The 18,185-nt window shown below is 48.4% G+C and overlaps 1 protein-coding gene across 1 annotated transcript in view; it reads left to right on the forward strand.

The window, feature by feature from the left end:
* Window positions 1-296: 296 nt before the first annotated feature.
* Window positions 297-18,185, forward strand: part of CBL (Cbl proto-oncogene) — an 88,780-nt gene continuing 70,891 nt past the window's right edge. The window contains 1 exon segment of the mRNA XM_038754494.1: window positions 297-652. Coding sequence (XP_038610422.1) covers window positions 416-652 — 237 coding nt within the window. The 5' untranslated portion in view covers window positions 297-415.

Consider the following 18,185-nt stretch of genomic DNA (forward strand, 5'->3'; position numbering starts at 1 on the left):
GGGGCGCGCGCCGGCGCATGCGCCCCGCCCCCCACCCAGCTATCAGCCTTTTCTCTTTAATAGGACGAGCGCCGGCGCATGCGCCCCGCAGTCGGCCCTTCCCTTAAACGGGGCGCGCGCCCCCGCCGCTATCGCCCTTGGCTCTTTAGCGGGACGCGCGCCGGCGCATGCGCCCTCCCCCCTCCGATAGCGTCCTGTTCTCTCGAACGGGGCGCGCGCCGGCGCATGCGCCCCGGCCGTCGGCCCTGTCCCTGGAACGGGGCGCGCGCCGGCGCATGCGCCCCGCCCCTTCGCCGGCGGCCGCTTCTCGTCAGGCCCCTGAGGCGGCGGCGGCTGAGGCGACGGCTGTGGCGGCTGAGGCGGCGGGGACGCGGGCCCTTCTCCTTCCTCCTCCTCCTCCGTCCTCCCCGGGGCCATGGCGGGCAACGTGAAGAAAGGGTCGGGGTCCGCCGGCGGCGGCGGCGGGGCCGGGGGCGGCGGGGCCGGGGCCGGGGGCGGCGGCGGCGGGGGCCTGATCGGGCTGATGAAGGACGCCTTCCAGCCGCACCACCACCACCATCACCATCACCACCACCACCATCACCTCAGCCCCCACCCGCCCGGGGCCGTCGACAAGAAGATGGTGGAGAAGTGCTGGAAGCTCATGGACAAGGTGAGAAGGGCCGCCCGGGACCCTGAGGGATCAATCGATCAATCAATCGTATTGATTGAGCGCTTACTGTGTGCGGAGCACTGGGCCAAGCGCTTGGGAAGTCCAAGTGGGCAGCATATTCATTCATTCAGTCGCCTTTATTGAGCGCTTACTGTGCACTGGACTAAGCGCTTGGGAAGTACAAGTTGGCAACATATTCATTCATTCAATCGTATTTATTGAGCGCTGACTGTGTGCAGAGCACTGGACTAAGCGCTTGGGAAGCACAAGTTGGCAACGTATTCATTCATTCAGTCGCATTTATTGAGCACTTACTGTGTGCGGAGCACTGGAGTAAGCGCTTGGGAAGTCCAAGGTGGCAACATATTCATTCATTCAGTCGCCTTTATTGAGCGCTTACAGTGTGCAGAGCACTGGACTAAGCGCTTGGGAAGTACAAGTTGGCAACATATTCATTCAATCGTATTTATTGAGCGCTTACTGTGTGCAGAGCACTGGGCCAAGCGCTTGGGAAGTCCAAGTTGGCAACATAGAGAGACGGTCCCTACCCAACATTCATTCATTCATTCAATCAATCGTATTGATTGAGCGCATACTGTGTGCACAGCACTGGACTAAGCGCTTGGGAAGTCCAAGTTGGCAACATAGAGAGACGGTCCCTGCCCAACATTCATTCATTCATTCAGTCGTATTGAGCGCTTACTGTGTGCACAGCACTGGGCTAAGCGCTTGGGAAGTACAAGTTGGCAACATATTCATTCATTCAGTCGCCTTTATTGAGCGCTTACTGTGTGCAGAGCACTGGAGTAAGCGCTTGGGAAGTCCAAGTTGGCAACATAGACGGTCCCTACCCAATATTCATTCATTCATTCACTCGTATTGATTGAGCGCTTTCTGTGTGCACAGCACTGGGCCAAGCGCTTGGGAAGTCCAAGTTGGCAACATATTCATTCATTCAGTCGCCTTTATTGAGCGCTTACTGTGTGCAGAGCACTGGAGTAAGCGCTTGGGAAGTACAAGGTGGCAACATATTCATTGATTCAGTCGCCTTTATTGTGCGCTTACTGTGTGCAGAGCACTGGAGTAAGCGCTTGGGAAGTCCAAGTTGGCAACATATTCATTCATTCAATCGTATTTATTGAGCGCATACTGTGTGCAGAGCACTGGAGTAAGCGCTTGGGAAGTACAAGTTGGCAACATATTCATTCATTCAGTCGCCTTTATTGAGTGCTTACTGTGTGCAGAGTACTGGAGTAAGCGCTTGGGAAGTACAAGTTGGCAACATATTCTTTTATTCAGTCGCCTTTATTGAGCGCTTACTGTGTGCAGAGCACTGGAGTAAGTGCTTGGGAAGTCCAAGTTGGCAACATATTCATTCATTCAGTCGCCTTTATTGAGCGCTTACTGTGTGCAGAGCACTGGACCAAGCGCTTGGGAAGTCCAAGTTGGCAACATAGAGAGACGGTCCCTACCCAACGTTCATTCATTCATTCACTCAGTCGTATTTATTGAGCCCTTACTGTGTGCAGAGCACTGGACCAAGCGCTTGGGAAGTCCAAGTTGGCAACATAGAGAGACGGTCCCTACCCAACAGCGGGCTCACAGTCTAGAAGGGGGAGACAGACAACAAAACAACACATATTAACAAAGTAAAATAAATAGAATAAATACGAACAAGCAAAATAAATAGAGTAATACATGCATACAGACATATATGCATTCTTTCATTCAGTCGTATTTATTGAGCGCTTCCTGTGTGCAGAGCACTGGACCAAGCGCTTGGGAAGTCCAAGTTGGCAACATAGAGAGACGGTCCCTACCCAACATTCATTCATTCATTCATTCAATCGTATTTATTGAGCGCTTCCTGTGTGCAGAGCACTGGACCAAGCGCTTGGGAAGTCCAAGTTGGCAACATAGAGAGACGGTCCCTACCCAACATTCATTCATTCATTCGTATTTATTGAGTGCTTACTGTGTGCAGAGCACTGGACCAAGCGCTTGGGAAGTCCAAGTTGGCAACATAGAGAGATGGTCCCTACCCACATTCATTCATTCAATCGTATTTATTGAGCGCTTACTGTGTGCACAGCACTGGACTAAGCACTTGGGAAGTACAAGTTGGCAACATATTCATTCATTCAATCGCATTTATTGAGCGCTTCCTGTGTGCAGAGCACTGGACCAAGCGCTTGGGAAGTCCAAGTTGGCAACGTAGAGAGATGGTCCCTACCCAACATTCATTTATTCAGTCGTATTTACTGAGCGCTCACTGTGTGCACAGCATTGTACTAAGCGCTTGGGAAGTACAAGTAGGCAACATATTCATTCATTCAGTCGCATTTATTGAGCGCTTCCTTTGTGCAGAGCACTGGACCAAGTGCTTGGGAAGTCCAAGTTGGCAACTTAGAGAGACGGTCCCTACCCAACATTCATTCATTCAGTCGTATTTATTGAACACTTACTGTGTGCACAGCACTGGACTATGAGCTTGGGAAGTACAAGTTGGCAACATATTCATTCATTCAATCACATTTATTGAGCGCCTGCTGTGTGCACAGCACTGTACTAAGCGCTTGGGAAGTACAAGTTGGCAACATCTAGAGACAGTCCCTACCCAGCAGTGGGCTCACAGTCTAGAAGGGGGAGACAGAGAACAAAACAAAACATATTAACAAAATAAAATAAATAGAACAAATATGTACAAATAAAATAGAGTAATAAATATGTACAAACATATATGCATTCATTCATTCAATCGTATTTATTGAGCACTTACTGTGTGCAGAGCACTGGACCAAGCGCTTGGGAAATCCAAGTTGGCAACGTATAGAGATGGTCCCTACCCAACAGCGGGCTCACAGCCTAGAAGGGGGAGACAGACAACAAAACGTATTAACAAAGTAAAATAAATAGAATAAATACGTACAAGGAAAATAAATAGAGAAATAAATACATACAAACATGTATACATGCATTCATTCATTCAGTCATATTTATTGAGCGCTTACTGTGTGCAGATCACTGGACCAAGCGCTTGGGAAGTCCAAGTTGGCAACATCTAGAGACAGTCCCTACCCAACAGTGGGCTCACAGTCTAGAAGGGGGAGACAGAGAACAAAACAAAACATATTAACAAAATAAAGTAAATAGAATAAATATGTACAAGTAAAATAGAGTAATAAATACGTACAAACATATGTACAGGTGCTGTGGGGAGGGGAAGGAGGTAAGGTGGGGAGTGGGGCATGGAGAGCGGGAGGAGGGTTCCAAGGTGATGAGGTTGTCCCCCAGGGGGCTCACAGTCTTCATCCCCATTTGACAGATGAGGGAACTGAGGCCCAGTGAATAATAATAATAATGATGATGACATTTATTAAGCTCTTGCTATGTGCAAAGCACTGTCCTAAGTGCTGGGGAGGTGACAAGGTGATCAGTTTGTCCCACAGGGTGCTCACAGTGTTCATCCCCATTTTACAGATGAGGGAACTGAGGCCCAGAGAATAATAATGATAATAATGATGGCATTTATTAAGCACTTACTATGTGCAAAGCACTGTTCTAAGCGCTGGGGAGGTTACAAGGTAATCAGGTTGTCCCACAGAGGGCTCACAGTCTTAATCCCCATTTTACAGATGAGGTAACTGAGGCCCAGTGAAGTGACTTGCCCAAAGACACCCAGCTGACAATTGGCGGAGACGGGATTTGAACCCATGACCTCTGACTCCAGAGCCCGGGCTCTTTCCACTGAGCCACCCGGCTGCTTCTAAGCGCTGGGATGGGGGAGGGGGTACCTGGGGTGGGGGGCTTTAGCCCTGGGACAATAATAATAATAATAGTAATAATGATAACAATGGTCTTTGGTAAGCGTTTAATCAATCAATTGTATTTATTGAGCACTTACTGTGTGCAGAGCACTGTACTAAGCGCTTGGGAAGTCCAAGTTGGCAACATATAGAGACAGTCCCTACCCAACAGTGGGCTCACAGTCTAAAAGGGGGAGACAGAGAACAAAACCAAACATACTAACAAAATAAAATAAGTAGAATAGATATGTACAAGTAAAATAAATAAATAGAGTAATAAATATGTACAAACATGTATACTCTGGGGAAAGCACTGTTCTAAGCGCTGGGATGAGGGCGGTCGGGAGGTGGGGGAGAGGGGCTCTATCCCTGGGGTCGGGGCTGTTAAATCCACTCTGGGCCCAGACCTTTAGGGGCGGCCCAGCCGATTCGAGGGAACGGTTGTCGTTATGATAATAGTAATAGTCACTGGTCAGCGTTTACTATGTGCCAAGCACTGTGTTAAGCGCTGGGATGGGGGAGGGGGTGCCTGGGGAGGGGGGTTTTAGCCCCGGGGTCGGGGCTGTTAAACCCACTCTGGGCCCGGACCCTTAGGGGCAGCCCAGCTGATCCCAGGGAATGGCCTTCATAATAACAATAATAACGATGGCATTTGTTAAGTGCTCACTATGTGCCAAGCACTGTTCTAAGCGCTGGGATGGGGGAGGGGATGCGTGGGTCGGGGGGCTTTAGCCCTGGAGTCGGGGCTGTTAAACCCACTCTGGGCCCGGACCTTTAGGGGCAGCCCAACTGACCCCAGGGAACAGCCTTCATTATAATAATATATATGTATATAAGTTTGTCGGGGCTGTTAAACCCACTCTGGGCCCGAACCCTTAGGGGCAGCCCAACTGACCCCAGGGAACGGCCTTCATTATAATAATATATATGTATATAAGTTTGTACATATTTATTACTCTATTTATTTGTTTATTTATTTTACTTGTACATATCTATTCTATTTATTTTATTTTGTTAGTATGTTTGGTTTTGTTCTCTGTCTCCCCCTTTTAGACTGTGAGCCCACTGTTGGGTAGGGACTGTCTCTGTATGTTGCCAACTTGTACTTCCCAAGCGCTTAGTCCAGTGCTCTGCACACAGTAAGCGCTCAATAAATACGATTGATGATGAATAATAATAATAGTAGTAGCCGTCTTTGGTTAGCACTTACTATGTGCCAAGCACTGTTCTAAGCTCTGGTTTGGGGGAGGGGGTGCCTGGGGCGGGGGGCTTTAGCCCTGGGGTCGGGGCTGTTAAACCCACTCTGGGCCCGGACCCTTAGGGGCAGCCCAGCTGACCCGAGGGGGCCGAACGGCCTTCATAACAATAATAATAATAATAATAATAATAATAATAATAATGGTCTTTCGTAAGCGCTTACTTTGTGCCAAGCACTGTTCTAAGCGCTGGAGGCACATACAAGGTAATGAGGTTGTCCCACGTGCGGCTCACAGCCTTCATCCCCATTTTACAGATGAGGGAACTGAGGCACAGTGAAGTGACTGGCCCAGAGTCACCCAGCTGACAGGTGGCAGAGCCGGGATTCGAACCCACAGCCTCTGGCTCCCAAGCCCAGGCTCTTTTCACTAAGCCACAGAAGGGGGTGGGGAGGAGTGGGAGGTGGTGCCTGGGGCCGGGGGCGTATATGTTTGTACATATTTATTACTCTATTTATTTTACTTGTACGTATCTATTCTATTAATTTTATTTTGTTAGTATGTTTGGTTTTGTTCTCTGTCTCCCCATTTTAGACTGTGAGCCCACTGTTGGGTAGGGACTGTCTCTATATGTTGCCAACCTGGACTTCCCAAGCGCTTAGTACAGTGCTCTGCACACAGCAAGCGCTCAATAAATACGATTGATTGATTAGCCCTGGGGTCGGGGCTGTTGAATCCACTCTGGGCCCGGGCCCTTAGGGGCGGCCCAGCTGACCCGAGGGAATGGCCTTCATAATAATAATAATGATGGTATTTGTTAAGTGCTTACTATGTTCCAAGTGCTGGGGTAGATACTGGGTGATTAGGTTGTCCCCCGTGGGGCTCACAGTCTTCCTCCCCATTTTACAAGTGAGGTAACTGAGGCTCAGAGAAGTGAAGTGGCCTGCCCAAGGTCACACAGCGGATAAGGGGCGGAAGCGGGATTAGAACCCATGGCCTCAGACCCCCAAGCCTGTGCTCTTGCCTGTAAGCCACGCTGCTTCTGTCCATTCATTCAGTCGTATTTATGGAGCTCTCACTGGGGGCAAAGCACTGTACTAAGCGCTTGGAAGGTACACTACAGCAATAGAGACAGTCCGTGCCCTCAACGGGCTTACAGTCTGGGGGAGAGGGGAGGCAGACATCAAATCAAGTAAGCAGGTATCAATATTCATTCATTCAATCGTATTTATTGAGCACTTACTGTGTGCAGAGCACTGTACTAAGCGCTTGGGAAGTACAAGTTGGCAACATATAGAGACAGTCCCTACCCAACAGTGAGCTCACAGTCTAGAAGGGGGAGAAAATAGATTATAGATAGATCTATTTATCTATTGATTCCTGCCTACTGGTTTTGTTTTGTTGTCTGTGTCCCCCGTCTAGAGTGTAAGCCCATTGTTGGGTAGGGATTGTCTCTCTCTCTTGCCAAATGGCACTTTCCAAGTGCTTAGTACAGTGCTCTGCACACAGTAAGCGCTCAATAAATATGAATGAATGAATATAGACATAAGTGCTGTGGGGCGGGGGGAGGGCAAATTGAGTTGAGGTGACAACGAAGCAGCGTGGCTTAGTGGAAAGAGCACGGGCTTTGGAGTCAGGTCACGGGTTCAAATTCCGGCTCCACCAATTGTCAGCTGGGTGACTTTGGGCAAGTCACTTGACTTCTCTGTGCCTCAGTTCCCTCATCTGTAAAATGAGGATTGACTGTGAGCCCCCTGTGGGACAACCTGATCACCTTGTATCCTCTCCAGCGCTTAGAACAGTGCTTTGCACATAGTAAGAGCTTAATAAATGCCATTATTATTTTATTATTATTATGTGGAGGGGAGGGGGAACTGAGAGAAAGGGGGCTTAGTCTGGGAAGGCCTCTTGGAGGAGGTGAGCCTTTGGTAGGGCCTTCGTTCATTCATTCAATCGTATTTATTGAGCGCTTACTGTGTGCAGAGCACTGTACTAAGCGCTTGGGAAGTCAAAGTCGGCAACATCTAGAGACGGTCCGTACCCAACAGCGGGCTCACAGTCTAGAAGGGGGAGACAGACAGCAAAACAAAGCATATTAACAAAATAAAATATGTACAAGTAAAATAGAGTAATAAATACATACAAACACATATACAGGTGTTGTGGGGAGGGGGAGGTAAGCAGGGAGCTCAGTGTGGGAAGGCCTCTTGGAGGAGGTGAGCTCTCAGTAGGGCTTTGAAGGGATGGAGGATGGATGGAGGACGGGTCTGGGTTCTAATCCTACCATGATGGGGGGAAGAGGGGTTGGTTGGTGGATTTGAGGAGGGAGGGGTTTCCGGGCCAGAGGTAGGACCTTGGGCCAGGGGTCAGTGGGGAGACAGGTGAGATGACTGTGAGCCCACTGTTGGGTAGGGACTGTCTCTATATGTTGCCAACTTGTACTTCCCAAGCGCTTAGTACAGTGCTCTGCACACAGTAAGCGCTCAATAAATACGATTGATTGATTGATTGACGGAGGCCCAGTGAGAAGGTTAGCCGCACCAGAGGAGCGGAGCGTGCGGGCTGGGATGGAGAAGGAGAGACCGGGCAAGGTGATGGAGAGCTTTAAAGCCAATAGTGAGGACTAGGGCGGTAGGATGGAGGCTTCCCATGAAGGAATAACCTTTAGAGGTCCCGGGTGCTCCGTGCTGGGAAGAATTTAAAACCATCGGTTCTGGGATTTGAGGGGGCTTCAGTTCAGAGACCGGGATGGAATTTCCCCTCCATATATAGTAGCCGGATCTGGCGCCGTTTCCTGTGGGAACGTTGACTCCAATCCACTGCTGAGGTTGAGCTTTTGTATTCGGTGGTCTCCTGATCCCGTGCATCACCACCCTAAAGATGCACGGCGGAGGGCAAGGAAGTTAAGCAGTGCATCTCACACTTTTGGCCTGGTTTTTTACTTATTATTCCGATAGAGACTGTATCCTCTGAGCCTACCCCAAGCCCCGCACTCTGTTCTCGGGCCCTCACAATGATTTGTCTAGTTCCATTTGTGCAGCTCAAGTGAGCTTCCCTTTTGCAAGAGCGAAAAGTATTTCAGCACTGCAGAATTGTTCAACCAGTTTGGGTTTGGAGATCATCACCAGTGATATTTACTGAGCACTTCTTGTGTGCAGAGCACTGCCCTAAGCCTTTGGGAGAGTACAATACATAAAGTTGGTAGACACGTTCCCTGCCCACAGCGAATTTACAGTCTAGAGGGCTGGACTGATGTTTAACTTTCTCCCACAGGCCGATTATTGGAAAATAGCCCGGGTTAGTCCAGGGAATTTGGAGTTGTCAGTCTGAAGTATTGGAGAACTGCATTTTAATAACAGTAATAGTGGTGTTTAAGCGGTTACTATGTGCCAAACACTGTACTAAGCTCGGGGGTAGATACAAGCTAATCAGGTTCCGCATGGGGCTCCCAGTTTAAGTAGGAGAAAGAACAGATATTGAATCCCCATTTTGCAGATGAGGGGATTGAGGCACAGAGAAGTTAAGTGGCTTGCCCAAGGTCACACAGCAGGCACATGGTGGAACCGGGATTCGAACCTAGGTCCCCTGGCTTCCAGGCCCATGCTCTATCCAATAGGCCACCCTGCTTCTGACATTTTTCACCTTTGTTAATGACAGTGGGGCTAAGGTGATTTCAGGAATTAGTCAATCAGTGGTATTTATTGAGTGCACTCATTAACTCTGGTGGAATTTAGCCTGGATTCCACATCAGTAAAATGAAAATTCCTCAGGGGAACATTTGGATAACAACGAATAAAAACCTCTTGTGAAGCACTTTGCAAAGGTAAGCGTGTTCTAGAAATGCTCAAGAAATCTTGTCACTAATACCACTCTTTTACATACCAGGGATTTAGAATTTGTTCAATCATTTATTGAGCGCTTACTGTGTGTAGAGCACTGTACTGAGCACTTGGGAGAGTACAATATACCAATAAGCAGACACATTCCCTGCCCACAGCGAGCTTACAGTCGAGAGGACTACTTCTCTAAACTATTTTCCCTGTTACTGGCTTCTGTAATTTTAGAGAATGTCCACCCTAGCTGAAGACCCAACTGTGTGTCAGATTTGGATTTAAAACCCTGGCCAGAGACCGGGCTTTCCCTTGGGTTGTGCACCCCTCATATTGGTTTAGAAATGGTGATTTTATCATCACTCCCAAAGCATAGGTCTGTTATTTCCATTCAGAACTGGCTTCTGAAATTGTTTTTTAAATGAGTCTTACAGCAAAGAGACCTTAGGCTTTGTTACTAATGCAGAGACCTTTGTAAGAGAGTGCGGGTGCGGTAAGTGCAAAATATTGAAAATTCAGTATTCCAAAGAACTACAAGTGTTCCTGGCAGTTCCCATTCCCAGGAATGAGGGGACATAGCCCTTAAGTACCCTTGTTCTGTGGGGTGGTGCGTTTAAAAAGGGCCCCATTAATTTTTCCCCTTTGATAGCTAAGAATTTGTGCGTTGCGTTGCGTTTTGAGCTTTTTACATCTGTAGAAGCTTTTGAGGAAGGTGGGGGCAAAAAGCATCAGATCTGGAGGTTCAAACCCGGTTTTCAAACTAAGACAGGTTTTTATTTATGTATTTTTTACCCAAAGCAGGGCTGCTGAAGTGATAGATGTATTCAGTAGCATCTTGTCTTTGAACAAGCGGGTCATCCCACTCTTCCCAGAAGGTTCAGCGTCTCACTTGGGATCCCACCACAACAAGATAGTGGCAGAGGCAGAGTGAAGTCTGTCCCAGTTCATTCATTCATTCAATTGTATTTATTGAGCACTTACTGTGTGCAGAGCACTGTACTAAGTGCTTGGGAAGTACAAGTTGGCAACATATAGAGATGGTCCCTACCCAATAGCGGGCTCACAGTCTAGAAGGGGGAGACAGACAACAAAACAAAACATATTAACAAAATAAAATAAATAGAATAAATATGTACAAGTAAAATAAATAGAGTAATAAATACATACAAACATATATACAGGTGCTGTGGGGAGGGGAAGGAGGTAAGGCAGGGGGAGGAAGGGGAGAGAAAGGAGGGGGCTCAGTCTGGGCAGGCCTCCTGGAGGAGGTGAGCTCTCAGTAGGGCTTTGAAGGGAGGAAGAGAGCTAACTTGGCGGATATGTGGAGGGAGGGCACTCTGGGCCAGGGGGAGAACGTGGGCCAGGAGTCGATGGCGGGGACAGGCGAGAACGAGGCACAGTGAGGAGGTTAGCTGCGGCAGAGGAGCGGAGGGTGCGGGCTGGGCTGGAGAAGGGGAGAAAGGAGGTGAGGTAGGAGGGGGCGAGGTGATGGAGAGCCCTGAAGCCGAGAGTGAGGAGTTTTTGCCCGATGCGTAGGTTGATTGGTAGCCACTGGAGATTTTTGAGGAGGGGAGTAACATGCCCAGAGCGTTTCTGCACAAAGACGATCTGGACAGCGGCGTGAAGTATGGATTGAAGTGGGGAGAGACAGGAGGATGGGAGATCAGAGAGGAGGCTGATGCAGTAATCCAGTCGGGATAGGATGAGAGATTGAACCAGCAGGGTAGCGGTTTGGATGGAGAGGAAAGGGCGGATCTTGGCGATGTTGCGGAGGTGAGACCGGCAGGTTTTGGTGCCGGATGGGATGTGAGCGGTGAACGAGAGAGCGGAGTCGAGGATGACACCAAGGTTGCGGGCTTGTGAGACGGGAAGGATGGAAGTGCCGTCAACAGTGATGGGAAAGTCAGGGAGAGGGCAGGGTTTGGGAGGGAAGATAAGGAGTTCAGTCTTGGACATGTTGAGTTTTAGGTGGCGGGCAGACATCCAGATGGAGATGTCCTGAAGGCAGAAGGAGATACGAGCCTGGAGGGAGGGAGAGAGAGCAGGGGCAGAGATGTAGATTTGGGTGTCATCGGCGTAGACATAGTAGTTGAAGCCGTGGGAACGAATGAGTTCACCAAGGGAATGAGTGTAGATAGAGAACAGAAGGGGACCAAGAACCGACCCTTGAGGAAGGGATGGGAGGGGAAGGAGGATCCCGCAAAAGAGACCGAGAATGAACGGCTGGAGAGATAGGTGGAGAACCAGGAGAGGACAGAGTCTGTGAAGCCGAGGTTGGAAAGCGTGTTGAGGAGAAGGGGGTGGTCCACAGTGTCGAAGGCAGCTGAGAGGTCGAGGAGGATTAGGATAGAGTAGGAGCCGTTGGATTTGGCAAGCAGGAGGTCATCGGTGACCTTTGAGAGGGCAGTTTCCGTGGAATGTAGGGGACGGAAGCCAGATTGGAGGGTGTCGAGGAGAGAGTTGGCGTTGAGGAATTTGACGCAGCGCATGTAGACGACTCGTTCAAGGAGTTTGGAAAGGAATGGTAGGAGGGAGATAGGGCGATAACTAGAAGGTCAGGTGGGGTCAAGAGAGGGTTTTTTGAGGATGGGAGAGACATGGGCATGTTTAAAGGCAGAGGGGAAGGAACCAGTGGAGATTGAGCGGTTGAAGATGGAGGTTAAGGAGGGGAGAAGGGACGGAGTGAGAGATTTCATAAGATGAGAGGGAATGGGGTCAGAAGCACAGGTGGCCGGAGTAGCACTTGAGAGGAGGGAAGAGAGCTCAGTTGCTAATGTACAGTTCAGCTGTACCATCTCCCATGCTCATGCGCCTGCAGTTTGCTCCTTTAACGGTAATACTGTAGTATTTGTTCAGCATTTACTGTGTGCTAAGTACTGGGGTAGATACAAGGCAATCAGATTGGGCAGAGTTACTATCTCACATGGGGCTCACAGTCTAACGAGGTGGAAAACCAGGTTTTGAATCGCCATTTTAACAGAGGAGGAAAAGGAGGCCCCGAGAAATTGTGACATGACCCAAGTCACCAACAGGCAAGTTGGTTTTAAGGACTTTTGAGAGCACAACAAAATAGTAGTCATAGTAGACTTGATCCTTGCTCTCAAATAATTTACAAAATAGCTGGAGAGCAGGACGGTAAAATAATTCACAAAGTGGGGAAGAAAGAAAAGGGGATGTAGTTTTTGGCACTAGTCCACACCCAATGGAACATTGTAGTCACTCTGTGATTCTTCAAAGCTTTTTTTCCCCTAGGATTAAATGATTCTAGAATGACAGACCGTTGGGAGGTGATGGGCAAATCTTCACATTTTACCCTCTGAAATCCGTCTGTAATAACCGGCCACGATGCACTTCCATTTGCCTGTATTCAAAAATGAACGTTGTCAAACTGAAATGGCTAAAAATATATTTCTGTTTTTTCTCCCTTAGCTCCTTTTCCTCCTCACCCTTACCCCCACCCCTGCCCCAAATCTATACAGATCTTTTTTGATATTTCTGTTTGGTGTCAAGAAGAGCTTATCAGGTGTGGTGTTTGGGTACTTCTCAGCCACCTGCTCAGGCTGAGAGACACTCTTCTACCCTGCCTCGTTATGAAATGAGAGAGGTGATATGGGGTTTTCTGCAGAGGTTGGTGTGGGCACTCAATGTTAGGAGGTTTTTGAGGCATGGGATAGGATCATGCACCTGGGAGATAGTGGATAGAGCCGTGTTTCCTAGCTGTGTGAGCACTGTGAATTTGCCACACCACTGGCCTGGGCCTGCCCAGCGAAATAAAAGATGGCAGCAGGGCCCCAGGTCTGGGCACCGCCACCTCCGATTTCACGCAAAAGCAGTCGAGTGTTTGGGAGTTTAAATGCACGGTGAAATCTGAAGATGGTGGCATCCAGAACTGGTGGGCCGTAACTCACAAAAATGGGAAGTTTTGAGTATTTCCAAAGATGTTTTGAAAGGTCACTCGGAACTTTTTGGTGACTGTGTTGGTTCGAAAGCTGACTGCAAACTCAGGACGCCCCCACTAAAATATGGGGCTTGAGGTCCATAACATTTGCCCGCATCTCAAAGATCTTGTACTTCCCAAGCACTTAGTGCTCCGCACACAGTAAGCACTCAATAAATATGATTGAATGAATGAATGAATCCCCAACAGTTGTTCCTTCCCTACCCAATGAAAGCCGAAACTTCTGACTGTTGACTTTAAGGCCCTCAATCAGCTTTCTCCCCCTTACTTATCTCTGTTCCTCTCCCACTCCACCTCCAGCTTGCCTGCGTCACTCCTCTGCTGAGAGCTCACCTCCTCCAGGAGGCCTTCCCAGACTGAGCCCCTTCCTTCCTCTCCCCCTCGTCCCCCTCTCCATCCCCCCCATCTTACCTCCTTCCCTTCCCCACAGCACCTGTATATATGTATATATGTTTGTACATATTTTTTACTCTATTTATTTATTTTATTTGTACATATCTATTCTATTTATTTTATTTTGTTAGTATGTTTGGTTTTGTTCTCTGTCTCCCCCTTTTAGACTGTGAGCCCACTGTTGGGTAGGGACTGTTTCTATATGTTGCCAATTTGTACTTCCCAAGCGCTTAGTACAGTGCTCTGCACATAGTAAGCGCTCAATAAATATGATTGATGATGATGATGATGATGATGAACCTACTCCCTGTGCCTCCTTCTCGACTCTTTCTCCTCCGACCTCTTGCTAGCATCCTCCGCTCGGCCTGGAACTTAATTCCTCTTCTCATCTGGCAGATGGTTCCTCTACCTGACATCAAAGCCCTTCTGAAAGCCCCTAGGAAGTTTTCTCCAGTTAACTCTCATGACCCCAACTTATTTCCTCCCTACAACCACTTTAGCACTTTCCTGCCACCCTTCAGAACTCACCCATCTGCCCACCCCCCATCCCTTAGCATTTACGTTCATCCCTTTATATTCTATTGCTTCCCCGTATCTGCAACCTGTTTTACTGTCAGTCTTCCCAGACTAGACAGCAAGATCCTTGAGGGCAGGCATTATGGTCTACCAGCTCTACTCTCCTAACAATAATTATCATTATTATGGTGCATGTTAAACACTTACTATGTGCCAAGAACCGTACTGAGCACGCTGGGGTTGCTGCAGAATAATCAGGTTGGACACAGTCTGTGCCCTACATGGGACTTCAGGTATTTGAATCCCCGTTTGACAGATGGGGAAATTGAGTCACAGAAGTTAAGTACTTGCCCAAGGCCAGACAACAGACAGGTGGCAGGGGACGGAATCAGCACCCGCGCCCCCTGATTCCCAGCCCTGTACTCTTTCCATTAAGCTATGCAGCTTCTCTTGGTGTAGTCTCTCATGGGCCTAGTGTAATGCTCTGCACAGGATGAATGCTCAGTAAATGCTACTGTTAGGTTGATTTGACCAAGCTATGATACGTTCCTTTTCAGTCTGGGAGCAGATAAAGAAGATACCGGAAATTCCTTTCCCCGACCTTTAAGCCCTGCTTGGGGACGATGGGGCCTTGGAGACGAAGGGAATCCTTGTCATCGTATGTAGCGGGACGATGGAAAACTACAAGATGGGGTGAAGGGATTTCCTAATCCTACACTGGGAGTCCCCAGATTTTCTAAAAAAATATTTTTGCCAGGGAATCAGTCTGAAACGACAAGGTTTATAGTGGAGTTCTCCTGGAAGAGATCTCCAGCGATGAACCTGAAGCCTCTGGAGGCTAACTGAAAATCAAGGGGCCGGAGTTGCCGGAACTCTCTTACCCGTGTTCGTTTTCCTAATCCGGAAAATGGGGAGAAGAACTGATTCTTAACTTGTAAGAAGAAAACAAGACTAAAAGGGAGGTGGTTTCAGAAGTGCTAAACATTGAAGAGTGTTCTCTTTTTTGGCAGAACTGAGTTGAGATAGCCCTCATTGCCTCTCGGAACCCCCTTTACGGGGATCTGTGTCCCTTTGGCAGGGAGGTGGCAACCCTGGGGCTCCCAGGGAGGGAGCTGTGGCAAGCGGGAAGTGGTGGGATGCTCTTCCAGAGGTCTTTCCCCCACCCAGCTGTCTCCTTCATCACCCCCGTGATGCCCAAGCAACCAGCCCCCGCCATCGCTGCCGCCCCTCTCCCATTGGGTAGAGAAGCAGTGTGATTCAGTAGAAAGAGCACGGGCTTTGGAGTCAGAGGTCGTGGGTTCAAATGCTGGCTCTGCCACTTAGCTGTGTGACTTCGGGCAGGTCACTTAACTTCTCTGGGCCTCAGTTACCTCAGCTGTAAAATGGGGGTGAAGACTGTGAGCCCGCTGTTGGGTAGGGACCGTCTCTGTATGTTCCCAGCTTGTACTTCCCAAGTGCCCTGCACACAATAAGCGCTCAATAAATACGATTGAATGAATGAATGTGGGACAACCTGATCACCTTGTAATCTCCCCAGCGCTTAGAACAGGGCTTTGCACATAGTAGGCGCTTAATAAATGCCATCCAAAAAAAAAAAAAGGGCTCCTTGCCATGGGCACAGGCCCACACATGGAGCAGCAGCTGGGCCAATTAATTCAGTGTCCCTCCCCTCTCCTCCCTTGCCTTTTATTGCCCCCCCACCCTGCTTATTGAGAGCTTTTTCTTAGAGCACATATCTTGAGCTGTAAATTGTGCAATGTACAGATCTGAATTCATTAACAAAGGTTAAGTGGTATCAGAGTATGGAGCCAGCCCTGCTCCGAAGATCTTTGCAGGGGCGGGGTTCCATCTTGCCTCGTTTTTTTTTAAGGAATATCTTTACTTAAGATGGACAATGTATTCCCTTTATACCTCGGATTTGGAGAAGGTGTCAAGCTTGATTTGATACTCCCAAACCTTACTGCAAACGATCAGGTTATTTCTAAGAGGAGCGGTATGGCCTAGTGGAAAGAGCAAGGGCTTGGGAATCAGAGGACCTGAGTTCTAATCTATCTCGGCTCCCGCACATACCTGCCTCTGGGCCTCAGTTCTCTCATCTGCAAAATGGGGATTTGGGCCTCGGTTCTCTCATCTGCACAATGGGGATTCAGTACCTGTTCTCCCTTCTACTTAGACCCTGAGCCCCTCATGGGATCTGATAATTGGTATCTACAGTACTTGGCACTTAGTGCTTAGCAAATACTACCGTTATTATTATTATCGTTGTAAATAATAATGATGAGGGTGGTGGGCTGTGAATGCTTCTGGGCCTCAGTTCTCTCATCTGCAAAATGGGGATTCAGTAGCTGTTCTCCCTTCTACTTAGACTGTGAGCCCCTCATGGGATCTGATAATTGGTATCTACAGTACTTGGCACTTAGTGCTTAGCAAATACTACAGTTATTATTATTATCGTTGTAAATAATAATAATGAGGGTGGTGGGCTGTGAATGCTTCTGGGCCTCAGTTCTCTCATCTGCAAAATGGGGATTCAGTACCTGTTCTCCCTTCTGCTTAGACTGTGAGCCCCTCATGGGATCTGATAATTGGTATCTACAGTACTTGGCGCTTAGTAAGTGCTTAGCAAATACTACAGTTATTATTATTATCGTTGTAAATAATAATAATGAGGGTGGTGGGCTGTGCATGCTTCTCAGTTGCGTTTGGATGGAAGTTGTTTTGATATAGGAAAGAGATGGCCAACTGTAGGACTCGTTTTCCCTACTCCCTCTCCCTTCTGTGTTGCCAGTGCATTTGACTCTTTCCCCTTTAAGCGCTTTTTTATTTGATTTTATTGGTATTTGTTAAGTGTTTACTATGTGCCAGGCACTGTACAAAGCGCTGGGGTAGATACAAGGTAATCAGGTGGGACACAGTCCATGTCCCTCACGGAGCTTATAGTCTTAATCCCCATTTTACACACGAGGAAACTGAGTCACGGAGAAGTTAAGTGACTTGCCCAAAGTCATCCAGCAGACAAACAGCGGAATAGGGATTAGAATCCAGGTCCTTCTGATTCCCAGGCCCCCTGCTCTAACCACTAGGCCATGCTGGATCACTTGATAATCACTCCACCCCCAGCCCCATAACACTTAGGTAAAATAATTTATTTTAATGACTGCCTCCCCCTCTAGGCTCTTGTGGCCAGGGAGCATGGAAGCAGCATGGCCTAATAATAATAATAATAATAATAATAATGATGGCATTTATTAAGCACTTACTATGTGCAGAGCACTGTTCTAAGTGCTGGGGAAGTTACAAGGTGAGCAGGTTGTCCCACAGAGGGCTCACAATCTTAATCCCCATTTTACAGACGAGGTAACTGAGGCCCAGAGAAGTGAAGTGACTTGCCCAAAGTCACACAGCTGACGATTGGCGGAGCCGGGATTTGAACCCATGACCTCTGACATCAAAGCCCGTGCTCTTTCCACTGAGCCATGCTGCTTCTCTGTAATGGGGAAGCAGCTCGGACTAGTGGATAGAGCCCGGGCCTAGGCAGCCAGCAGCACCTGTGTTCTAATCCTGCCTCCCCCACTTATCTGTTTTGTGACCCTGGGCAAGTCACTTCACTTCTTTGTGCCTCAGCTCCCTCATCTGTAAAATGGGGATTAAGAACTGTGAGCCCTATGTGCGGCAGGGGTCGGATCCAACCTGATTAGCTTGTGTCTAGTACAGTGCCCGGCGTATATTCATTCATTCAATCGTATGTATTGAGTGCTTACTGTGTGCAGAGCAGTGTACTAAGCGCTTGGGAGAGTACAGTACAACAATAAACAGACACATTCCCTGACCACA

This window comes from Tachyglossus aculeatus, chromosome 11 (assembly GCF_015852505.1).
Source record: "Tachyglossus aculeatus isolate mTacAcu1 chromosome 11, mTacAcu1.pri, whole genome shotgun sequence".
Classification (NCBI taxonomy): domain Eukaryota; kingdom Metazoa; phylum Chordata; class Mammalia; order Monotremata; family Tachyglossidae; genus Tachyglossus; species Tachyglossus aculeatus.